At 35.1% G+C, this 25545-nt stretch overlaps 3 protein-coding genes across 6 annotated transcripts; 1 reads left to right on the plus strand and 2 right to left on the minus strand.

Moving 5' to 3' along the window:
• Window positions 1-4550: 4550 nt before the first annotated feature.
• LOC131932744 (eukaryotic translation initiation factor 4E type 2) lies at window positions 4551-10591 on the plus strand. Of its 4 annotated transcripts, XM_059289652.1 has the most exons (9): window positions 4553-4704; window positions 7839-7877; window positions 8251-8305; window positions 8451-8573; window positions 8861-8965; window positions 9174-9326; window positions 9705-9838; window positions 10005-10035; window positions 10198-10591. In XM_059289652.1, the coding sequence occupies exons 1-8, from the start codon at window positions 4685-4687 to the stop codon at window positions 10021-10023; spliced, it is 648 nt and encodes a 215-aa protein (XP_059145635.1). In that variant the 5' UTR covers window positions 4553-4684; the 3' UTR covers window positions 10024-10035; window positions 10198-10591. The 4 variants fall into 4 exon arrangements, with proteins under 4 accessions (XP_059145636.1, XP_059145635.1, XP_059145633.1 ...); XM_059289650.1 differs by lacking the exon at window positions 10005-10035 and having other exon boundaries at window positions 4554-4704; XM_059289651.1 differs by lacking the exons at window positions 4553-4704; window positions 10005-10035 and adding an exon at window positions 5006-5028.
• Window positions 10590-17218, minus strand: LOC131932743 (uncharacterized). Its single transcript, XM_059289649.1, has 6 exons — window positions 17108-17218; window positions 16128-16216; window positions 14959-15144; window positions 12431-12557; window positions 11163-11381; window positions 10590-10720 (listed from the first exon to the last, which is right to left on the minus strand). Exons 1-6 carry the CDS (start codon window positions 17172-17174, stop codon window positions 10662-10664), a joined length of 747 nt encoding a protein of 248 aa, XP_059145632.1. The 5' UTR covers window positions 17175-17218; the 3' UTR covers window positions 10590-10661.
• A 471-nt stretch (window positions 17219-17689) lies between these two features.
• LOC131932739 (steroid 17-alpha-hydroxylase/17,20 lyase-like) lies at window positions 17690-25108 on the minus strand. Its single transcript, XM_059289642.1, has 8 exons — window positions 24933-25108; window positions 22385-22990; window positions 21496-21705; window positions 21018-21147; window positions 19159-19333; window positions 18729-18816; window positions 18125-18252; window positions 17690-18032 (listed from the first exon to the last, which is right to left on the minus strand). The coding sequence occupies exons 2-8, from the start codon at window positions 22973-22975 to the stop codon at window positions 17816-17818; spliced, it is 1539 nt and encodes a 512-aa protein (XP_059145625.1). The 5' UTR covers window positions 22976-22990; window positions 24933-25108; the 3' UTR covers window positions 17690-17815.
• Window positions 25109-25545: the final 437 nt, after the last annotated feature.

Below are 25545 nucleotides of genomic sequence, written 5' to 3' on the forward strand. Positions count from 1 at the left end.
TTTGTTATGATAATACAATTCTTATCTTCTAATACTGTTTACTATGCATAATAATTGAGTGAAATTTCAGATGAATTCTTTTTTAACATAACTTGAAATCATAGTGTACTGCAGTTTTTGTTAATTTTATTTGTTGATATTCATAAATTTTCAGATTGTTGATGTTTGGCTTTTTATTAGTAATCCACTGTTAAACAATGTTTCCTGTAAATTGTTTAAAAGCGTTTTCATTGAGAAACCAATTGGCCATGTTAAGCAGGCCACCTTAGTACAATATTTTTTTAGTTTCCCTTCCCATCAATAGCAGTATTTACAAACATTTCAGTGTTCATGTATTGAATTTATAAGCACATTTTATAATATTTTATATATGTGTTAGTGTAAAGTTTTATATTAAACATAGAATAGATACAACAGTGTATACTTATAACAATAATATTTTACTACATTTGTGCAATAGTGGATTCACTTACAAAAATACTCTACTTAAATTGTTTTGTACAAATCTGTTCTTATTTTTATGTAATAATATTTAATTATTATTTTTCTTCTAACAATGTAATAATACATAACGACATTAGCAAATTTAGTTAACTGGAAGTTAATAAAGTAGTCAGGACAAGAATGTAGCTTTAACACATATTAATTTGGATTTTTTTTTATAGCTGCTTTGTATTTTCATTTCTGAGCTTTAACAAAAAATCAGTAAATTAAAAAGATCAAATATTCATTTTTTACAAACCAAAATTACAGAATCTTCTTGCTTGTATAAAAAACAATGGCCAAAGTAGTTAATTGTTGAGGTGGTCTGAAATGTTTAAATCATACCTTTAATAATTCATAAAATGTAATGCCCTGAGTAACTCATTTTACTATACTTTATTTTTGGTAATAAACAAAAAGTAGGATTGAGTGAGTGTGTGTGTGTGTACCATTACCTTAAACCACATGATTTATTTGTGAACCACTTTAAAGTTGGTAACAAAATAAAGTTACAAAGCCCTCTCATCAAATTAATTTGTTAACATTTTGTTTTTGGTTTATGAGTATTTTCCTTTTTAACTTTTTTGCACTATAAATTCTACATAATTTTTTTTAAGTTAATTAGAAAATGAAAACTAAATGTTAGATAAAAGCAGATAGTTAAAACTTTAGTTTTAGTTTCACACAAATGAAACAATTTTACGCATATTGCAGTCAAATCATACTTACCTATTACAACTATTTAGGCTGATGAAATAATACTAGCCTTTTTTAAGGAAGATCAATTTTCTGCATTAAAGGACCGTTTTAGTGTATATATACAAAAAATGCAATAACTACTTAAAAGTATAGTGTAATTATTCAATTTTGGCTATATATATATATATATTATAAATTGTGATTTTGAAGTTTTTTTTTATCATTTTCCAATTTGACTTGCCATAAAAACTTACTTGAGAAAATACTTTTTTTTATAGTTTTTTATTAATTTTTTAAAAGGTAAATATTTAAACCTTAGATATTTGCACACTATCCTACCAGTTATTTTCTCTTTAGAAAAAGCTGGTCTTAAATGTATTCAACTCTGTGATTTGATTTCTCTTAAGATGCCAATCTCTGTTCTTTTTTTGTGTAAACACAGCTTTGGATTGTATTTGTTAGTTGACGATTATAAATTTCTTGCAATCACTTTTTAATAAATTAATGCTATAGCGTTTTTATTTCTGTGGAAAATGGTAGTGTGTATATTAAGGGTTTCCTTCTAGTTTTTAATAACCAAAACATTAATATTGCTTAAAATGCATTTGGAAGTAGTACAAAATGGATATTAAAAAAAAAATGTAAAGTTTTGGTTGATGCCTAGCTAAAATTCTAGTTAAAAGAATTTTAATTATGCCAATGCTTGTGACACCAGTAAAACAAAACTGCTGTAATGAAATGTTTAGTTTCATGTTAGTTACTTCCCTTGCTTCTCTGTGAATATTCTCTGTGTATTTATTGATCCCTCAGTACAGCTTCAATGCATGCAACTAGACTTATTATTTTTCATTATAGTGCTCTATGTATTTAATATAATCTACTGTTGATACTGGTGCTTATATCTCACTTAACTTATTTTCTTTAGGATTCCAAAGATGTCTTTAACTGTTTTTTGTGTACTTAACTTACTGTTAACTTTAACTGAAATTTATTTTCAACTCCCATTGGTATTTTAAAAAGTTAGATCAATTTCACTACTAAATGTTGGTATGTGAATGTTAATTGACAAACACTATCCTTTTCTACTGTTAATGAACCCCTATCTAAAAACTTACTAATATACAACTACCAATCAAACATCCACTTTAAATTATTTTAAAAATTATAAACTATTTTATTGTAATTAAAAATACTTTTTTTTTAATATTTATCTTGGGACCAATTAAAACTGAAACATTGGTGATTCTCTTTTGGATATATCTTGAGATATGAGTTTATAGATCTGTATGTTTGTTGTAGTGTGTGTGCTGTGCATTGAATTGTTGTAAAAATCTCTTCATAATATTAGCAAATGAAAGCAGATGTGTATGCCAGTTTGTATTTATTTAGGGGTAGCTTTCTTAGGTCTGTTGAGCATAGTGCTACTTTATGTTAAATGTATTACATAATGAATTACTAATCTGGAGCATTAGCATTATTGTATTTACTATTCTGTTGAACAATAGGTTTGTTTTGCTTTTTTATTGATTTATTTTGTAAACAAATAAAATGGTAAAGTGGACAAACACATATTAGAGTTTTAATCTTTTTTTGTGTGTATGTGTTTTGTGTGTGTCTAAAAATAGATAACAGTTTAGTCGAATAAAAGTATTACTTGTTCTACATCCAGTAAGAAACAGCAATGAAGGGCTATCCTTTTTGTTCCTTAATTTAATAATAAAATATAGTTTTGAGGAACACAAATGTAGAGTTAATTCTATTGTGATTTTAATATATGTAATAAAAAAAAAAGAATGCAAAAATAAGTAAAAAAAACTATGTATGCTATACATAAAAAGTTTAAAACAACTGATAAAAAGTATTAGTGGGGGAAAATGGAAAACATTCTGACACCCCCCAGGAGTGAGAGGTCATTTATGGATGGCCTCTAAAAATATTTAGTCAATCTGAGATGAAACCATTGTGTAAACAGATGTGAGGCGTGTTGATACAGAAATGTCCACGTAATAGCTAGACATCTAGTTAATACTGTGAGCGCTAGTACTAGGCATGTTGATACAGTAACGTCCACTCAATAGCTAGACGTCAAGTTAATACTGTGAGCGCTAGTACTAGGCAGGTTGATACAGTAATAGCCAGTCAATAGCTAGACGGCAAGTTAATACTGTGATTGCTAGTACTAGGCATGTTGATACAGAAATGTACACTCAATAGCTAGACGTCAAGTTAATACTGTGAGCGCTAGTACTAGAAAGGAGTAGACTGGGCCTGAAGATGATACTGATGTTAACAGCAAGGTGGGACACTACATGAGATGACATGGAAACCTGCTACAAGGTCTGAAGATGATACTGATGTTAACAGCAAGGTGTTATTTTCTTATTTAAAAGCTCTTTGCTATAAAGGCTTTTTAATTTGTTTTATTTCATGAATTAAACTCAAAATAACCACATTAAAATTAGATATTTAAATAACAGCGTATGTCGACTTTGCTCGCATAGTCCGCTGTAGCGAGTTTAGGGTTAGGGTTACATGAAATGGCAGAAGAGGTGGTTTGTGTTATGGAAACACGTGCAGCGGAAAAGTGTCAGTTAAGTTGTGTCAAAGTAATATAATGAGAACTACTCTTTTCTCGCGTATTTTTATCTTTCAGATATAAAATAGTCATCCACATCAATTCTCCTTTTGAAACATTTTGGCAACATAAATAGTAAATAGAAAAAAGAAAGAATAGACGGCGCAAAACCTTTTCGCCTTTTTTGTTGGAAAAAGACGATCGGCGAAAGCACAGTTTTTTTTCGTTCGGATATTTTTTCCGGTAAAGGAAAAAGATGAGCTGTGTAAAAAGAAAAATAACATAGAAAGTTACATCTCTGCTAGAGATAACCCTATATAATATATATAATGTGTAGTCCAGATATATCTATATTATACAATCTCTTCCTAAATATTAGTAAAGGTATCCAAGAGATACTAATGTGACCCACGCTTTTCTTTAAAGTCATTTAAATGGTAGTGTATAATTTATTTTCTACTTTTTAGTGTTTTATTACATAAAAGCTGTTATCAAAACGTTTTTTATGAATTTTTTTTATTTTGCAAAAGTGTGATGTCACACCATCTGACCCCACCCCTCCCCCTCATCACACACCGACACAAAATTACGGACCCCCACCCCCTCCCCCCTACGAGTGTGACTTCAATTATGAACGACCCCTTATGCATTATTCTCTACCACTTTTACTTTTTCAGTGTATATTTGGATATAGATCTAAATCTAAAATAAATAGCTAAGGTGCTGAATGAAATAAATTTGGTTTTCAATGCATTTACCATTACCTGGCATATTCGAAGGGCTAAGGGTAGATAACTCTAACAATTTTAATAAACTGTAGTTTAGAGCATACCTACAAACTAGATTTACGCATAGTACTAGATCTATTTATTGCAACCATCTGGTTCAAAATATTTTTGTCAAATAATTACAATAATTTAATTGAACATGAACAACAAATTCGAAGCGTATGTATTATGTTGTGAAATTTCTAGTTATCTGCATTTGAATATTTTATTAGTTGATTTACTAGACAATAGACATTTAGAACGAGAGTTTACTTCTTTAGAGTTAGTTTAGACTTAGCTTAGATTCTAGATCTAGACTACTTTCTAACTTACTTGTAACTTTAGAGATCTAGCCTAGATCTAGAATCTAGATTCAAGAATCATTCATTGATCAAGATTCTACTTCAAAACAATAGTAAAGTAAACATAAAAGTATTAAAATTAGGCCCTACTAAATTTCTAGGTTAAGAATTTCTTAATTAAGAATTATTCCGGAATGGTTTTGTATTTTGTAAGTTTTTTTTTCTGTGGGTTTTTTTTTAAATACATTAAAATTAATTCGGCTACTAGATTTGACTTTATTATATATAAATTATAGGCCCAGGCCTATCATCATATTATTATTAAATTATATCTACTAGCCTAAATGTTTCTGCACATTGTTTTTATTTCATTTTTGTTATGTTGATTAAACATATTTCAACTGTCTAATAAACTATGATGGTTTACACTAGTTTACAGTAGGCCCTAACTAAATTTACAAAACTCAACAAACATTACCAGATAATTACCGAAGCTTTATCGTGAGATTACGTGCCTGCATGGTTCTTAATATTTCTATAATATTTTGGCTTATTATTATGACTAATTAGCCTACTATTACTAATTGGGCCTAATATTAGTAGTATTAGTCTACCATCATTAACTAACTGAACTAACTCAATAGAATAGTGAGGGTTATCTTCAAGGTCTTGACAGGAGTATACACAAGTCATTACTACAACACTTATTCCTTGACTGCACCCACATCCACCATTACACACCTCCTCCTTACTCACTCCCCCTCACAAAACACTTCAGTCACTCGACCTGTCGCTTCCCTTGTAACACTCATTCACTCTGTACAACAACATACACATGAACAAATTTAGACTCAACACTGTCTCACAATACAATAGCAAGGTTGTACATGCACATACATACACTGTGTAATCAATTCCACATACACACTTTTCATACATTTCCCATCACCAACGGAAGTTGAGGCAATATTCAATATGCTAGCAACTTTATTGGATTCAAAAAATGAATTATTTTATATTTTTTAATCTGTATGCCCTAATACTTTATAATTTATAAACTTAAGAAATGCATAAACAGTAATATTAAAATTTTCTTATGGGGGCCTCAACAAATGATTAGATCAACATAAGATCATTGATTATTTTAATTTAATTTAATAAGCAAATTTAAAACATTAGACCTACTTGCTTCAATATAATTTCATTGGCTTTTTTAAGAATGATATCATCATAAAATGGAGAAGCTTTCATAAAATTATATATAAATGTATACTAGCTATGTTGTGGGTAAATGGAACCTCTTTAAAGTCACTAGGAAATGACATTTTTGTGTTTTGAATCAAGTTTTTGTTTTTGTTTGAAAATAAATAGCACATTTCAGAATTTCAGATGAGTGACCTGGTCTAGAATCTGCATCACTTTGCTATATCCATTTTTGTTGTTGTAATGTTTGTGTAGGGTTTTAGTAATCTTGTGTTTTTACTTTTTTAGCTTTTTTTTTTTACATTTGTTCTAGATTATCTGCTCCAGTCTTTAGTTTGTGGTTTTCATTAAACTTTAGTTACCTATTCCCTCCTCCTGCAGTTTGAACTACCCTGCTTATCACATCTTCCCCCCTCCAATTGACATTAGACTTTATTGACTTATGCTTGCTTTTTTTTTAATTACATATGTTTATTGTTGTTGTTTTTTTTTGTCTTTTGTTATTGCGATTTTTTTTTTTTACTAAAATATTAACTGAGCTGGGTCTGTATAGTCTATCAAAAAGGTTGGGTAAGCTCTACCATAATAATTTCTAATTATTTCTATCTTTCTTTTAACTGTTTTTGTTTCAGGCCTTGCTTCTGTCATTAAAACCTTTGCATGCAAACTTGGTTGTTTTTTTTTTTAACATTTAATATCCTATTAAACAAAGAATCATGAAAAGTCCTGCATGGGTCAGGTGAAGTAGAGTTCATCTGATTCATTGACTTTGGCATATGAAGGGATAGAGTCAGCACTATGCCCAGCCGCCTCTGTTTTCCTAACGTAAGTTACTTATTTAGGTACCCATCAGAGCTGGGTGGACTTGGGGGCGTTCCACTAATATGAACCCCGGATTTAAACTTGAGACTCTCGGGTTAGCAGTCTAGCTCTCTACCGCTAGGCCAGCCCCATTTCATCACTATTGAGTACTTTCAAAATGCTGCAATTATTGTAGATGTGCTTATGTGAGAAATACGTAACACAAATCAAAGGCAAAATTTAGTTAAAGGGGATAACCAAAGAACTCCTAAACACAAAGAGGAGTTGTGTGGAAAGGGAATCAATGATTTTTCAGATTTTAACATTAGTGTTTTTCTTTTTTATGCTTGTTGTCCAATTGGCTTTGCTGCTTGTGATTCTAATAATTGCTATAAATTCATATAATTATTACTGACAGTATTATAAAAAAAACTAATAGGGATTAATAGGAAGAGTCAAATGTAACACCTCTAACATTTTACTTCTACTGCCTATTCATAAACTTGACACTTACTTTCAGTTTGAATATAATTATAATAAAAGTAGTAACAAAAATTTCAATGCTAATAATCTATGTCATGTAAAACCACATTTCTTACCTTTAACCTGATTCTTTGATTCTAGTAGTGTACTATTAAATTAATTAAGTAAATAAATTGCATTTGTCTGTTAGTGTCAGCATCTTATTGGTTTGTTATTTTGGTACTTTTGTGCTAAGGCGTATCAGACATCCAAATGTGTCTGGATATATTTTCTACATGAAAAAAAAACATAGTTCCCCTACACTATGAAACTGAAAACACTAAAATGGTTTACTGGTACCTCTTAGTGTAAAAGTTATGAAAAGTAACATTATTTTTAATCTTGTGTTTTTGTAGTAACATGCATAACTACTCTTTTACAATTAATTTACATATGGAGTATTATCAATATTCTGCTACACTTGAGGCAGCAATTGTGTGTCTTTTATTGACTGTTTGATGTCCTTTTGTTTGTCTTATATTATAGTCAATCAACACAAAAGAATCTGAGCCAAGAAATGGAGAGGTAACCTGGGAGGATATTGTTTGTCTTTTTTTCTTTTCCATTCCATGACATGTCTTGAGTAGAGTCCGTTTGTCTATGTCAATTGTAGCGTGTAGGTATGGCTAGGCTAACAACAGATTTAGTAAGTTACAGCTACAAAAATATTTTCAACTGTTTTTATTTTGTAAATAGGATTTTAAAAATATATTTTAACAAAAGCTAGTAATTTTTTGCTGTTTATTTTCCCAAGTAGAATTATCTTGTACACATTTTCTATTAGTTTATGAAGGGTTTAAGAAATGATGAAGTCTTGAGGAATTGAATATTATCTAGTGTTCATCTTGTAGAGGTTAAGCAGTAACGAGCTGGTTTTTAGCTGTTCTTTACTCTTCAGATTGAAAGCTGAAGACAGTGGAGATGAAGAAGAGGAGCCCTTCAGACCAGCCCCTGTAAGTTGTTTAATTCATTCTTTCTAACTTATAAACAGTTGGGTGTTGTTATTTTTTTTTGGACATTGTTAAATATAAATAAAACAATAAGCACTTTCATTAGTATTTATAGACAGCTGCTTGAAGATATAATTTTTATTTTCAGAAACCTGGAGAAGGTGAGCACCCTTTACAATACAATTATGCAATTTGGTTTTCTCGGCGGTCACAATCAAACAAGACTGTAAGATATGATCAAAACCTCAAATTCATTGCATCCTTTGCTTCTGTAAGTATCTGCTTTTCTCAGTTTTCTTAGATATTATTTTCCCTTGGTCTTTACATTACCTGGTAGTGAAGGGTACAAAAAACATTTTCTGGCTACCTCTGTTAATAATAACACATTTTTACAGTTTATATTATCTTTTTTTTGTTTTAAAAATAGGTTGAAATTTTATTTGTATATGAAACTTTTAAAAATATATTTTTTAAAATGTCTTTCAATAAGAATGTATATCCTTTATGTGTATATACAATACAAAAAATTGAGATGGTGACATTAATTATTTTCCTAAGGTGGAACAGTTCTGGAATATTTACAGTTATATCACCAGGCCAAGTGATATGACAGGGCATGTTGATTACCATTTATTCAAAGAAGGCATTCGTCCTATGTGGGAGGTAAGACTAGCTTATTGTTTACCTTAGTTACTTCCATGATTTTATCAAATTGGATTACTCTACTTTAAATTTGTATCAAGTTTTCTTAGAATTATGTTTGTATCAAGTTTTCTTAGAATTATTCGTGTTTGCTGCTCTAACCATCTTTGAAAGTTCACTTATATTTTCTACCATAATTAGAACAGTTATGTTTTTTGTTTACTAACAGGATGAAGCAAATAAACATGGTGGAAAGTGGATTATCCGCTTAAAGAAAGGGCTGGCATCTCGTTGCTGGGAGAACCTTATAATGGCAATGTTAGGAGAACAGTTCATGGTTGGTGAAGAAATCTGTGGTGCAGTCATCTCTATCAGATACCAGGTTACGTTTAGTTTTCTTCTGTTCTATATCTTACACTGTAAAAGGCTCATGTTATAGTACATTTTATGCATTTTAAAAACTTTATATCCTGTAAAACATTTCCCTTCAACCTTATTAAATGCAACAAAATATTATAAAAAATATTTATAGAGATAAACATTGATTAGGTTCTGGATTGAACATTATCATTTTCTCTGAATTGCTTTAACTTGTAGTTATTTGCTCAAAACCACTATTTGTTGACCTTGAAAAATCAGATTTCTTATTGTTTTTTTTTTCAAGTCACTGTAAAGATATTACACAGGACAAATTATTGATCTGAAAAAAGGAATCTTTTTTTATAAACTCAAAAAAAAAAATTCTGCTTCTGTTTTCTAGGATGATATTTTGTCCCTGTGGAACCGAAGCAATGACCAGTCGGTGACGACACGGATCAGGGATATACTACAGCGTGTTTTAAACCTCCCACCCAACACAATCATGGAATACAAGGCACACACAGAGAGTATGAAGTAAGGCAACATTTCTCTCATTAAACTGATATAGCCAGAAATGTATATTTTTAAAATTCTATCTTGGTGTACATCATCTAAGTACGACATGCATTTTCTAAAATCTTTCTAACACTTCTTTGTTTTTTTTTCTTTTTTTACATATTTTGCTTGTCTTTCAAAAAAGATTGTACATAAAACATTAGTCAAACTCAGAGGTAACTATGACAAAGTTTAATTTTCTATAACCAGACGAACATTAGATATTTTCATACCTAAGCCATAAATAGCAACAATTTTTATCAGTTTAAATACAGTTTTTAACTTATTGAACGCTGCAACAACTTGATGACTTTAAATTTTGAACTCTTCTGTTTCAGAGACAACACAAGTTTTAGAAACACAGATCTATTTGTCAGATAGCAGACCATGTTTTGAACTTCAGATGCCACCGCTAACCCCATCAGCAGCAATACCAACCTTTGAATTTTTAGCCTTTTAACACATTGAAACTGTACATTAATTTTAATTATATTGACAACTGATATTAAAAAGGGGTATATGTTAAAATTGAAATTTATCTATGTAAATTAATCTATAGCTGTTATGAATTACTTCAGGCTAATAGGAACGTACACCAATTTTAAAGTTGTTTATTTTTAAAATACCATGCAATAAGTTTAGTGGATTTTTTTCTTCAGTGCTTTGGCAATATATTTTGAACGTGATGTTTTAATTCCAGCTATTAAAATTTATCTTCCTAATTATTTTTAAGCATTTGTTTTTTTGGTTATTTTTTTACTTTGAGGAGAGATTAAAAACTTTGAACAGTTTTTCTGTGAAATTATGAGCTGCCTGATAAAACAGGATACTCCAGTTCTTTTTTCATAGTTTCTGGGAGACCTGGTGTAAATAAAAAATATAAAAATTAATTATTTACATTGGTTACGTTTTTTTTAAAATGGTTTTTAATACAATTATAAATACAAATTAGTATATTTTTTTTGGAGCTAATATGTAAAGAAATGTCTTTGATATTAATGGGATTGTGAGTTACGGCAAGGCAATCAGAAAACTTGGGATAATACTAATTAATAAACCTTATAAAACAATTACAGCTAATAAATTTGTTTAATCTACATTGTTAAGTTGTAGGCCTAGTTAAATAAAATAGAAGAGTTTGTAGGAAAACAGCTAAAAAGAAATAAGCGCTCACTGATTAAGACTTAATTTTACAATATGTGTATGCAACTCAAGGAAATTTTTATACGATAAAATGGAAGCCTTTGTTAATTGTGTATGCTACTAATTAAATTAATACAGTGGGAACATTTGAAAGATTTACCAAGAGAAGCGAAGCAGGTCTGCTTGTCCAGTATCAGCTTGAGAACAGTGCTCTCTAGCTGTGCCTCAACCTCCGAGTAATACAAGGCTTTGTCTGCCTGAACTTTGATCCTTTTCAGGGAGTTTAAAGTCTTCTCAAATGGTGGCGCAGTTCCCCCTGCCGAGCGACAGGCGTCAAGTTGGTCTATTTGCTGGCTGACATTGATGACCAAATCATCAACTGTTGGTATAAGATTTGGTATGTTGTGAATCTGACTCAGATTTGGGTTGTTTAGAAAGATATAGCCATTGTCGTACTACATCAAGATACATTTTAACAATGCATTTGGTTCTCCAACAAAGAAAAATCCTATTGCCACTCACTTCGCTATGTAGAACAAATCTACAATTAAAATCATACATTAAATTCTGGTTTGTAGCCTACTTGATCAATTTTCTGTTGTATTTGAAATAACTGGCTTTTTTTTTTTTGTGGAACAGGGGAAGTCACCCTGGTATTTTTATATTTAACAATATGAAATGTGGGTACATATGCTCACATTTTAATTATATGGGGGATGGTCCATTTAGGACGTCACATTAGTTGAACTATTTATATAAACCAACAGCTGGGGCTGAGATTATTTATTTCTAATAATTTTAAGGCTGTTGTTTCCCAGAGGCGTAGCAACGGGGGGGGGGGGTACATATGTCCTCGGGCGCCGACCCTATTGGCGTCAAGATAAGCTCATTTTAGGTGCTATTTTGAATTATGAATATAAAAAATATATGATATGGGGGGGGGGGGCAAATTGAAAGTTTGTCCCCGGGAGGGGTCGCTATACCTCTGTTGTTTCCTTCATCGCTTGTTTGCTACAGTTGCGGACCTACCCATTTAATAGATATCGATGAGCACAAATTAGCCAATAGCCTGCAATTTTAAAGTAGACTATATATATTCATGTTAAATCCAACGTCTGTTGTACATCAAAGCGGGATTAATCCAGATATGTAAATATAAGCGTACTGAACAAAATTTTCTAGGCCTATATGGCCGATTACAGTGTATGTAGGCCTAGTATAAGTGCACCTAAAGGGAATCTGTCAGCAGACACATCACTTGCAGCTGCCCCTGCAAGCAGAAACACGGGGAGTCTATGGGTTTGATTTGAGTGTAAACACTTACTTCTTCTATGCCATGCTGTGAGGTAGATTTTACAAAAAGGGTGACCACTTACTTCTTCTATTTCCTGTCGTAAGGTAGATTTTACATTTAGAGTGACCACTTACTTTTTCTGTGCACTGGCGTATCCTTTCCGTTCGCCTTCCTGAAGGCACTGAAGCACTCTAACAGTGATGTCTCAATATCGCGAACCACTGCTTGGCCCTCGTAGACAGGAACTAACTTTTCCACATGCTTGGTTGATTACAGTAAAAACGCTATTATTATTTATAAGACAAAAGCTACTAATTTAAAAAATCACGTGAGCAGAGTTTCTTCCAGGCATCAACTTCTTCCCTAAGAAAATCTACCGCCCCCCCCCCCCCCCCCGAACGAGATTAATTTTATATAGTAAACATACACTTTTACTAGTGTCCGCCCCCCCCCTTCGAAAAATGTTGACCGCCCCCCCCCCCCCCCCCCCGAACATTTCAAGTGCCCCCCCCCCCCCGGAGATAAAAGTCTGGAAAAAACGCTTCACGGGAGGCAATGGTGGGGGGGGGGGGGGTCTGATGGGGCCACCTCAAACCCACTCTTGGAAGGATCCAAACATCTGATAACATAAGTAGGCTATTAAGAGAAAAAAATGGCGAATTAGAGGTGTGATAAAAATTATTTAACTTTTTTAAATTTGTGGCGTTACATTAAATCGAAATTCCACAATAATGGACAAGTTTTATTTTTTTCGGTCAAATAATCATCGAAACCAAGATAAAGCTACGACTCGTACGAGCTGAATTTGTGCGTAAGTTCGCAACATTGATCCTAACATTTTATAGCCATTTTTTACGGTATTTAAACAATTGAGGTGCCCCACTTTTGCATTATAAAATAGCAATGTTAGAAAACGAACTTTAGCCGTTATTTCACGTTTTAAAAAACTGTTTTAATAAATTGAAATAGGATTTGATTAAAATACTCCAAGTTAACATAGTTCAGACAAGATTTTGGAAAAATATCGTATTTTTGAAAAATTCAGCTGCAATTTTGAAGGGGTTGTAGGCTGAGGGGTGAGGTGTGACGTCAATTTATGGGGGGGGGGGGTCTTGTTTTTTGTGACGGAGGGGAGGGGGTAAACATTGTCAAAATAAAAAGCATGAAGTCATTTATGGATGACCCCTAAGGTCCGCTCGTATAATGTATTGTTATGGTAAATTCTATAGTTCATATTATCAAAGTTTATTAAAAACGAAAACAGCACACACAATAATACATTTTGTTTTAAAATGTTTTTTTAAGTCATGTTTCGGTAAGTACGAGAACCTAAATCAAGCGTGATCATACTAATACACCAAATCAACGTTTCATCCAACGACAGCACAGCGCCCGAGGCTTATTACTAGTGAAACTAACTGCGGGCTATCGATAAGACTGGTAAACAATTCAGCTCCTAATTTATCACTTGACTTCATATAGAAGATTGATGATGTACCAGAAGCGGACATCTATTTTTGGCTGACAGATGGTGAAGTATCTATGTGAAGGGGGCGTTGGGGGAGGAAAATGTCGCGTATATGCCTAATAAGCTAATTAATTTCTTACTTTTCAATACAATCTAGTAAGAATTTATATTAAGACAACATAGCATAGAACCTCTGTCGAAACAGTGCAGAGGCGTTGAGCTGAAATTGGGGGAGGGGATGACAGTTGTATCTATGAGTCTTATTAAATGACGTTACGCCTTGTCAGTTAATTAATGAACACGTCCCTACCAACACCGTAGCAAACTCACCCACCCAAAAGACATTTCACAGTTCCTCTTTGAAGACGTGTCTCTTGAGACATTAATTTGTCTCAAAATGTAACGTGTTTTATATCACATTGACTTGTCAATGTATTACTCATTGAATTAGTTGCATACCACATATACCTAATGATTTAGAAATGTTATTTGTAATCTGTTTGTCGTTTTTTTTTGCTAAAGCTGTTATTTAAAACATGTTGGCAAAGTTATTTTTTAAAATAGCTTACATTTCTATATCTAGCCCTTCCCCACTTTCGACCCCACTTCACACATCGTCAAATGTCAAAACTCCCCTTCCCCTCCCATCCAAATACACGACGGACGCTGGACGATACCAGTCCTGGGTTCGTCGTTTGCTGACCCGGAATTCTCGAGTTCCGACCCCCGGAAGATGAGGCTCATTAGCTGGGGACAGCGACCCAATTAGGAGAGAAAACTCATAAATCAAATCCTTTCAACGTAATGCTTAGCTTTCCTTCGGACAATACTGACCAGAGGCGTCGCGAGGGAGGGGGCGGGGGTGCGGACCGCACCGGGTGACACCCGACCTAGCGACGCCACTGAGACTGACGAAGGCCGAAAGCGGGACCAAGATGCAAGGGCAACACATGATCTCTTCATCTAATGCATTGGTACTTCTCCCTAGGATTCCACTGGGTGCATCCATTGTCTTCCGCGGCAAAACGTGTCATATTTGTTTAGTTACGGCTCCATAAATATTTTTTACCAGACAGAATGCATAAAATTGATTAAAATTTTACCGACTGCAGCGAAAAAGAACCCTACCATATTGATGTCCAATGGCATCTCGTTGATTAAAATTTTACCGACTGTAGCGAAAAAGAACCCTACCATATTGATGTCCAATGGCATCTCGTTGACAGCGAGACTCTCGTCCACAGGCCAGACGTTCTGTGTTTTGTTCCACAGAGAAGCCTCGCAGTCCTTGAGCTTTGCCATCCTTCTCTTTTCTAGGTCAGTCCAGAACTTGCTGATGATTTTCTTCTCCGCTCTAGCGGCGTAATATTCCGGAAGTGGCTGGAATAGAATTCGAACACGAATTTTTTTTTAAATTATTTTACAAATTTTTAAAAGCTTTTTTCTCTACCTTATCGTCTTCTAGTCAGTGGGTCTGTGACCCCCCCCCCCCCCCCACCCGAAGCAAGTCTACCCCCCCCTCCCCGAACGAATTATAAAAATATATTTTATATAAAAATATATACTTTTAAGCCGTGTCCGCCCGCCCCCGCTCCCTCCGGAAAATTTAAGTTCCCCCACCCCCGGAAGTTTCAAATGTGTTCAGCCCCGCGGAGAAAAAATGTCAGAAAGAAACACTGGTTTGTGGTCAAATCTTGTTACTCAATTTTCAAGCATTTCAGTAAATGATAACGTAAAAAACTAATATGCAATCCAATTTAATATATGCCCTACACTTCGTGTGTTTAAAGTATCACACACGAAATGAACTGATCCACTTAAATAATCCAGTTTCATTCATTGCACGTCTCACAAACATCTCAACTCTCTACACGTCTAAAAATAACCTGCTCCCCACCCACAAATTTAAAAAACGAGCCGGCCCGCGGCATAACATACGCCGCTATTTAGTTGTTTTTTCTACTTTTCAGTAATTCATAATTTGTGAATACGACAGTACCAACACTGCCACTGAAAATATTTCTTTAAAACACTATAACCCACCCCCTACGTTTAAAATCGTTTCAAACTAAATTATCTGCCCCGGATTTAGTCGTCACTAAACCCGGCTCTGCTTGTAAACATTAAGAGTGAACACAGCTCACTAAGACCATGTAGGGGTGGGGTGATAGGGAGCGCGTTTACAGCTTGTTTTCTAGCGTCTCCCAGAAGAGAATTATATATATAGATTGTGACCCACAAAAAAAACTACTGCAGTTCAACAGTAAGCCAACTAAAAACTAGCAAGACGCAGCTTTAAACTGTAAGGGTATACCCTCGGTGAGATGCCCGTTCTTTTGATAATTGATTTTAAAATTATTTACCTCATTGTTTATATCACCAAGATCAATCAGGGCTCCTTCATCGAATGGAACATTCTCCTGCTTGCTTCCAGTTTTAGCTTGAAGCACGGCTGTAACCGTTTGTTTGTTTTGAGAAAAACAGTTTTAGACATTTTTATGATGTGGATTTAGCTAGATTTTAAATGGTGGGGGAAAAAATATATATGAATAAAAACAAGTATAAAAATTGTCAAATATTTCTATTTTAGAAGCATACATATAATCTAGAGGAGTCAAACAAAGCTCCACTACGTGAGATTTAAAGTAAGGTTCATTTTCAACCTGGTGGTCCATAGGGCAAGTGAAGTAGAGTTGACCTGTTTCTGTGACCTCGGCATGACGTCGGCATATGAAGAGATAGTGTGGTCAGCACTATGCCCAGCCGCCTTTACTTTCCCTAACGTGAGTTAGGTACCCATCAGAGTTAGGTGGACTCAGGGACGGTCTACTGACTTGAACCCGGATTCAAACTCGAGACTTTCAGGTTATCAGTACAGCTCTCTACCACTAGACCACTCCGAAACTTGAAATTTATAATTTGAAAACATGCTACAAGTTCGCTCATTAGTGACGTCACTCTACCAAGAGGATGATGACTTTTGTGACCATATGTGAGGCGGGGGGGGGGGGGGGATGGGATCAGAAAGTGTGACCTCCCCCCCCCCCCCACTTTTGCATTTTAAAGTACTTGTGTTTTTAATTATTTTTATTAAAATTTGTAAATTAATTTCACACATTTTAAAATAACCTTTGAATTCAAGCAAATATCTGCCCTATTAAGTGAATTTTCATGTTTAGAATCTCTGTTATAAAAAAAATAAAATTCTATTGATGACGTATGACAATATGAAGAAGAGGAAAGGGGGGGATTGTCAAAACAAGCGTAACGTCAATTAAACCAACAACCCCTATTTTAAAAGTTCTAATTGTTAAGTTTTGATTATTTATACAAATGAGTTTACCTTCCACATCAAGTGCCAATGCTATCACTAAACCGCAAACCAACGCTCTAGTCCTTGTGGAGTCCATTGAATCAAGTCACTCTAACACTGGCGCAGATATTAACAGATAACATATTTATCTTCTCCCACTGACAGATATTGAGACCTGTTATTTATCTTCCCCACTACGTGTTTTTAATTAAAGTCTATAAAGTAGTTAATGACATGTTTGTCAGCTTACCTACATCGGATGGGGATAATAAAAGGGGTGGGGAGAATGGAAGGATGTATGGGCGCTTTGAAATGCTGGTGATGGGAATTGTTGTTTTTAACTGGACGTTCAAAAATACGATACAAACACTAGAGAAATCACCCCCCCCCCCCTCAAACATATGTTTAGCTATCATCCACCTTCTGGTGAATTTCCTCACAACAAATTAAAATTGACGTATTTTTTCTTTGTGCTATGCAATAAAAAATTTAGTTATTTCAGATTATACAAATTTCGTATTATATTTTGTGTCGTTACTCACGAGCATGTTAGTTGCTTAAATTATATGAAAAAAAAACACATAAAATATAAGAGAACGCTTATTTCATATAGTTTATTTCTGTGTAACAATCACAACTTAAACAATAGAAAATTCGTGTACTGAGGAATGTTTTACAAAGAGAACACGCCCTTCAATTATGCATGTATAATATACAGCCCAAAAACAATTTTAAAAATTAATCAATGTTTCTTTTCCGTATCTGACACTTGAAGGGCGGGGCTTGTCTGACCAACACCTTCAAGTTATGCTGGGGGTGACACGATTGTAGGGGCTCGGATTCTGGTGGGAGAAGGTCAAACTTTTGTAGAATTCGCGTCAGAAACAGGAAGACACGTGACCTAGCAAATACCTCACCGGGACACATGCGATTTCCGATCCCGAACGCCAGAAGACTGTAAGTTAGAGAAAAACAAAACCATTCAATGGATACGCTAGTTGCCGAGATATAGCATTAACGTCCCGAAATAACAAAGAATGGGCTTACTTTTTCCTGACTGGGTGATCCGCTGGTAGAATTTGACCAGTGGCGTCGAGAAATCGTTCAGGTTTAAATGTCCAAGGGTCTTCCCAATATTTCGGGTCGCGGTGAAAATGGCCGACATTAACCAAGATCTGCAAAGTAGATTCGATAATAATTTTTTAGGGTACCGCATAATTATATATTCTTTCTGCGATCCCCCATCCATTACTATGTCTACAGATCACATGAAATGATTTGGCCTGCTTATCAGCTTCCTACACTGAGACTTTTCAGCAGTTTTCTCTCTTCCGTGTTCAGACTCCAAGCTTCCGTACGTTTAGCTTAAAATCTAACCCCACTCGAGGCATTAGCGTTCTAATTATTGGGTAAGGACTATAGTCCTATGTATGATTTACACCTGCTTGATTCTGTAAAAGGTCAAGGCTGCTTGGCATATTTGCTGACCAGACTATCCTTGCAGGTACCGAGGTCAGAGTAATAACACATTAACTTCAGCGGGTACAGTTTTTATTAGTTGAATCATATATATATATATATATATATATATATATATATATATATATATATATATATATATATATATGGTCATACCAAAGAAACTGCTCACCAGCGTTCCTTGAGGGATGACATAGTTCTCCACGTGAAGATCCTCCTTGGCGTGTCTGACACAAATGAGAGGGAAGAAGGAACTGTACCTGTAGAGATAGAGAATCTTCTGTAGTTTAAACTTGACATTTCTAGTCACAGAGGGATAGAGCTCTAGACTTCATGCCCAGCAGTCACACGAAAACGAGTTCAATTAAATCATCGGATTAGTACAAGAACGCCAGATAGAATAATATACTATTAGATCAAGGTGGGTTCCTAGTCCTAAGTGGTGTGATCTCCAGATTCCGTCAGGATCAGCGTTAGGTTTAATCAGGGTGGGGTTAGAGTCAGGGCTAGGCTTTGGTTCGAGCCAGTGTAGCCAACAGCTATACTAGAAATAAAATAGCATAAAATAGTCCCGCCGGTGTATTAATCGCCAAGCAAATCACCTTAAAACTTCCAGAGTGACCGACTCCGTGTATGGCATCGATGCCCTGTTCTCCACTCGGGGCTTGTCGTGACCGACTACTCGATCAATCTCGGCTTGAATGTTCCTCATCACTTCCGGGTGGTTGAGGAGAATAAGGAAAGCGTTCAAGAGAGTAGCACGCGACGTCAAATGTGCTGAAATAAACATTTAAGTAGATCACGTATTTAGCTTCACTAGAGAGTATGGGAAAACATCAGATTTTGCCCCCCCCCCTCCCCGTCACGTTTACCCCCCCCCCCTCACAGTTTGGAAAGTTCGTGGGTGCTTTTTAGCAGTTACTGTTCCTTAATAGTTTTTATGTTGGTGTTACACAATTGATGTAGAAAACAGTTTATTAGGTCTGAAAAACCAGGGAGGAAATATTCTCTTCAATTTGCCAGTGATACAGCTTGATACGGGCTTTTAAATTATTTTAGTATCTCGTTTACAGTGTTTCTTCCAGACTTTTTTCTCCGGTGGGGGCGGGGGGGGGGGGGCACTTGAAATTTTCGGGGTGGCGGACTAAAATTCCCGGGGGGGGGGGGGGGGGGGACGGGACGACGACACTGTGAAAAGTATATATTTCAATATAAATTTTAAATAAATTCCATTTCGTTCGGGGGGGGGGGGGGGGGGGGTAGACTTTCTAGATGCCTGGAAGAAACTCTGCTCGTTTACAGTGGCGGAACTAGAAAAAAAGGGCCACCCCGCAAAATATTTTTGACGCCCCCCTATATATATATATATATATATATATATATATATATATATATATATATATATATATATATATATATATATATATATATATATATATATATATATATATGTATATATATATATATATATATATATATATATATATATATATATATATATATATATATATATATATATATATATATATATACAAAATACGAACGTAGGATATTCATTTCGGGCCTAATCTAGTTTTAAAAAACACATCGTTTTAAAAAATACATAATACTTTTATTTTCAGTTCAAACAAATTACAACAACATGTCATGTTTTTAGGTACATTAGTCAGTTTTGCAAATCTGTGTGTCACTTTTCATGTCGGCCGTATAGATTCCCATTAGCAAGCCGGTCAAAAGTATATGAAATATGAAAGCTTTGTATGTAGTGTAATGGTTTCTCGTGTTATGTTTATTTTTATGTTTTGTTTAATTTATATTATTAATTTTTGTTTAAAATCCCTTTTATACGATGTCATTCTTTAGTTTGTATTTTATAAAAAATAATAAATAAGAGAAGTAATTGCTTTTCAATTTGCGTAGTACAAAACTATTAAAAGGAGTTTATGGAAACTTCTATCTGACTCTTTAAAAAAAGGGAAATAAGTCATGGAAGTGGTTTGAATGTTTGTTTATCTTGCACATTAAAGCTTAAGTAGATTTTTTTTTCTTTTACGCAGCGTGTGTTAGCTACTGTAGAGGATCACTACTGTAGTAGTTTTTTTTAAATTTTTTTACAAAACTATTATTAAGGTGCACGAAAACGTAATTTCGGAATACAAAGTCATTGCTTGTTGGTCGGATTTTGGGCCCCTAAACGGCCTGGCCCCCCCCCCCCCCCCGCATTGCGGGGTCTGGCGGTATGGTAGTTCCGCCCCTGCTCGTTTACCGTCACCCCCCTCCACCCCAATACTTTCAGTGGGCCCCCGGGGCGGCCGCCCCTTCCGTCCTCCCATCCTCCCCAACCTACACCTTTGAAACGTATGGACTGTTTTTGGCAGTGTTTGGCATTGAAGTAAAATTTTAAAAATACACAACTTTTATTACAAGTAAAAATTGTCTATGGTTACAAAAGATGGCAGACCTGCAAAGAACAACAACGTGAGAACACCTTTGATGTGCTCATCGTCTTTGAGAAATTCATAGCCAGGTACGTGTCGGTGTTGTAGGAAAACATCAGCGATTCCACGAGTTGCGGATGGGTCATAGGTCGCCTTGGATAAAATATTAGTTTCTTTTAAAAGATAGTGAACACCGAAGTGTTAATCAGTACTATCGATATACCGGTTTATGCCTCTGTTTAGATTTAGATTATAAAAATATATTAATCTCACGAGGGTTTTTTTTTTTTTTTTTTTGAGCAATTTTTGTTTTTTTGTGTTAAAATTTTTTAATGAAAATTAAATGTAGCCGTACACATTTTCAGCTTTTTAATTGGCTGCTGTAATGCTAGTAAGTAAATCATCACCATATGCTTAAATTGCATGTAGTCTAAGAATTGTAACATTCTTCTACAAGCCATAACTGGGTGTTTTTCAATGTGTACGAAATGCTTCAGATACCTTCATCTTGGTGAACATGATACTCTCGGCCTTTGCTCGGGTCTCCAGGACTTTTTGACAGGCGGTTCTATACTTGCTGGGGATGAACCGCATCCAGGGCGCCGCCATCAGCACCAGATGAATGTCCTCAGCGGCCAGTTGGTTGACCGCTTGGTCGTACTCGACAATAGCGTCCGCTTCTTCGGGGGAACCTGGTCTTTCGGCATTGATCTTTAAAATGTCCAAATAATTTTATTTTATTTGGTAATAAATGTGTAGGACTACGTGATTTTGAGCATTAGCATGAAATTGTAACCCCTCAAATGTCCGGTATTTTTCATTACTTATAAATTAAAATCACGTTATATTATTTAAGTTAAAGCTACGCACTGTTTGTGATTGGTGCAAGGTTTGACTTAAGAAGTAAGGTAGCCTTCTTTTTTCAGATTTGGAAGGATATGTTTAGGATTGATTTTTTTTTCTTGTTACTTTAGCCTTAACATTATTGTGATCACTACCATAAACTACCTACTAATACTGTTTATCATCATCTTTTCCCGTTCGTAGACCGTCCCAGAGTCCACTCAACTCTGATGGGTACCTAACTCACGTTAGGGAAAGTAAAGGCGGAAGTGCTGACCACACTATCCCTTCATATGCCGAAGTCACAGAAACAAGTGAACTCTACTTCACTTGCCCCATAGACCGTCAGGTTTGAAAGGGAAACTTTTCACTTGGTGTGCAATTCCTTTTTTTTACGAGATTCTATTCTATTATAAAAAGTTTATGGGGTTGAGTTCATCGATTTCAGTGACCTCGGCATATGAATGGATATTGTGATCAGCACTGTGCCCAATACTGTGTATCGTCTTATTCAATAAAAAATATGTAGATTAAATACGTTACTTACCAGAATACAGAGTATATATTTCAAAGCATTGGACAACATGGCGTCCATTTGTACATCTTTTCCAGCAGAACTGAGTTTCTCCAGCTCTACACAGAGGAAGTCAAGCTCCTCACCCACCACCTTCTCAAATCTCTCCACGCCGTCTCCGTACATCGCCACAGCTTTGTGGAAGAGGCGCCTCTTCTTCCGTGTGATCGAATCGTAGCTTGTGAAAAACATATCCTTCCCGTTGTACCAGGTAAACTTGGACACAAAGTTACCGACACGATCGGATGTCAAGTTTCGGAACTTGTCACCTGCCAGCAGAAGTCTGGCAAGTTCCGGCGTGTTGACATGGCAGAACTTGATTCCACCGGAGTTGAAGTAGACGAGTGGGCCGTAGATTGAAGCCCATCTGGCCGCTAGTTCGGGCAGGTCAACTTGCCAGGAAGCTTTCAGCAACTGCCACGTGCAGCTCAAACCACGTGGTCCAGGTGGGACGTTTTTAGTGGAGGATGTGGTGAGTTTGATGATGAAGACGATAGCGCCAGCGAGTACACAGGAGATTAAGGCACACGATGTGTAGCTCAGTTCTAGGACATCCGGCGTCATCTTGAAATGCGCAGTCTGAAGCAAAGTGTTGTGAGTCACATTGGGCATTGAAGGAAAGGGGGCAGAGTGGTTTGAGACATTTTTCTCTGAGGGTAGGGTAGGGGCTCTTGAAACTTTTGTGTGTGTGTGGGCAGAGGCGTAGCTAGGGGAGGGCGGGGAGGGCGGCCGCCCCGGGCGCCGACCCTAGGGGGCGCCAAAAGGGTAGAAAAGAATTAAAAGCTCATTTTAAGATGCAGTTTTGAATTATAAACAGTCAAAATAAAGAAATATAACGGCTGAGAGCCTTTGCATACTGATTTAACTGTTTTCTACCTTGGTTGTGTAACTGTAAAACGTATATCTTTAAGAAACAGTGACCGGAAAAAACGCTTTCCAGCTTTCCTAGATGGGGAGGGGGGGGGGGGCGCTTTTTCGAAGACTAAAATCTGAAAAATTCACACCGGATTAAGGAATAAACCGATATCACCCAGAAAAGAAACCCATTGAACTAAAGCGTATTTTACGATTGTGTAACATAAAAAAGAGTTAGCAGACTGTCGGAGCGGGTGGATGGGAAGCAACACTCTTTGCCAAAATTTTAAGGGAGAAGAAAATTAGTATATTGTACTGATTATTACTTTGTTCAAACTACCTTATAATTCAAAATTGCAATATTGGCATACTATTATAGAAATTGTTCTAAAGATACGACCGAAAGTAGACCAAATAAGGCTTGCACCTTCTACAAAATACACTCTAAAGCAGTGGTTCTTAAATTTTTGGAGTACCGAACACAACCAGTTTCATATGCGCAATCACCGAACCCTCCTTAATAGTTGTATCGTCCACAATGAGAAAATCCGATCGTGAATCCCATGAGTCGGGTGTGTGTGTTGACCTCCGCGGAAGCACTGAGACTGAATTACCGAACCTCTTGGGTTCGATTGAGCCCACTGTTCTAAGCTCTTTTGATTTTCTACTTTTTATTCGTTTCGGCATCTTAAGGGGAAATTAATTGGCGTCCAGTGAAGTTTTAGGGAACGACAATCAGCGTAATTGTTCATTTTTTTTCCAGACTGTCGCACACACAAACACACACGCATATATATATATATATATATATATATATATATATATATATATATATATATATATATATATATATATATATATATATATATATATATATATATATATATATATATATATATATATATGGGGGCGCCAAACTGAAAGTTCGCCCCGGGCGCCGGGAGGGGTCGCTACGCCTCTGTGTGTGTGTGGGGGGGGGGGTCGAAAAATGCAATATGAATAAAAAAAATTCTTCCTGGTTGAAATTGGTGTGGAGTACTTGCTTCGGGGAGATGCCTGAAAGAAATACTGAGAGGGAGCCAGGAGATTTTGGAAAACATGGAGGCTTCGACGAAAGGACAACATCGCTCCCTAGTACTAAGTAAAGATATTTTTATCCATTTTTAAATCTTAATTGGAAATAAGATAGTCCATTAACGACGTCATGCTATTGTTGTGGTCAATTTAACTCCCACTTCATATCATCACAAATCATCACTAAAAGACAGAACACCCTTTAAAATGGCGTCACTAAGTTTCATTTCCCATAGATACAAAACTAATGTGAAAGGGTTTTCTCAATTTAGTTGCCAGTAGCCTGCCTATAAGCAACGGGAAATTTAAAAAAAATGTAAATTTTCTTTAGGCGCATTAAAATCTAGTGTGTGTACAAAGCGAATTAAAAAAAAAATAGGCCACATTATTGACTTCACAATTTCAAACGTGTTGACCTATACTCAACTATACTGTTCTTAGTGCCATTATTCATCCCCGTTTTAAAATATTTTTTTTTAAATCTGTTTAGATTAGTAGGAATATGATTTATTTATTTATTGAAATCCATTCAGTGCTTATATACTTATACGCACAGCCCTAAATTTAAATATAAAAAAAAAAAACTGCCTACCTGTTGTTAATGGCGATACCTTAGGCCTACTACTCTAATTTAAAAAAAACAACAAACATGGGTGTTTACATTCAGTTGAATGCGTACATTCAAGAATAAGGTTCAGTATAAATAGTCGTGTTAAAATATTAGCAATGGCGGTATGGTAAAGGGAGGAGTGGGGATGAGGAGTAACAAACTCGGCCTAGATTTCTGTGTTTGACCTTTAACCTGACCGCTGCTTGTCAATGATCTACACACTACAGTGTAGAGTCTACACACTAGACCCGAGTAGAAATTTGGTTCTTTATTGCCCCATAATGCCGTAGTTCTATGCTTTGTATGCCCTACTTAACAATATGGCGCTTTTACTAATTTTTTTTTTCCAAAATGGAATGGCCTGGATAATCTTACAGTAAAACATAAAGCCGAGAGAAATATGTCTTTGACGATTTTTAACACTCCTGTAAGTCAACAGAAAAGAGAGATCAGGGAAAATGATTTTGAAAAAAATATAGTTTAAAATAATTGGTTAAAAATATTATATTAGGCCTATTTCTATTTTTAGGCTGTCAGTATTATACAATTATATAAACCCGATTTTGACGTTTATTGCGAATCTTTAAAAACACTA

The sequence above is a fragment of the Physella acuta genome, unplaced genomic scaffold (genome assembly GCF_028476545.2).
Source record: "Physella acuta isolate Inbredline_101_S28 unplaced genomic scaffold, ASM2847654v3 ptg002269l, whole genome shotgun sequence".
Lineage (NCBI taxonomy): Eukaryota > Metazoa > Mollusca > Gastropoda > Physidae > Physella > Physella acuta.

What these genes read in the sequence shown, in the direction of transcription:
- LOC131932744 (XM_059289650.1), top strand. Translation starts at nt 4,685, where the DNA reads ATGAACAACAAATTCGAAGC. An exon ending in GCATTCGTCCTATGTGGGAG is followed by an intron (nt 8,966 to 9,173) that starts GTAAGACTAGCT and finishes GTTTACTAACAG; the next exon opens with GATGAAGCAAATAAACATGG. An exon ending in GCACACACAGAGAGTATGAA is followed by an intron (nt 9,839 to 10,197) that starts GTAAGGCAACAT and finishes CTTCTGTTTCAG; the next exon opens with AGACAACACAAGTTTTAGAA.
- LOC131932743 (XM_059289649.1), bottom strand. Translation starts at nt 17,174, where the DNA reads ATGGACTCCACAAGGACTAGAGCGTTGGTTTGCGGTTTAGTGATAGCA. An exon ending in TTGGTGATATAAACAATGAG is followed by an intron (nt 15,145 to 16,127) that starts GTAAATAATTTT and finishes ATTCTATTCCAG; the next exon opens with CCACTTCCGGAATATTACGC. An exon ending in TACGCCAGTGCACAGAAAAA is followed by an intron (nt 11,382 to 12,430) that starts GTAAGTGGTCAC and finishes TTATACCAACAG; the next exon opens with TTGATGATTTGGTCATCAAT.
- LOC131932739 (XM_059289642.1), bottom strand. Translation starts at nt 22,975, where the DNA reads ATGACGCCGGATGTCCTAGAACTGAGCTACACATCGTGTGCCTTAATC. An exon ending in CACGTTGTTGTTCTTTGCAG is followed by an intron (nt 19,334 to 21,017) that starts GTCTGCCATCTT and finishes TGTTTATTTCAG; the next exon opens with CACATTTGACGTCGCGTGCT. An exon ending in TCATCCCTCAAGGAACGCTG is followed by an intron (nt 18,253 to 18,728) that starts GTGAGCAGTTTC and finishes TCTACTTTGCAG; the next exon opens with ATCTTGGTTAATGTCGGCCA.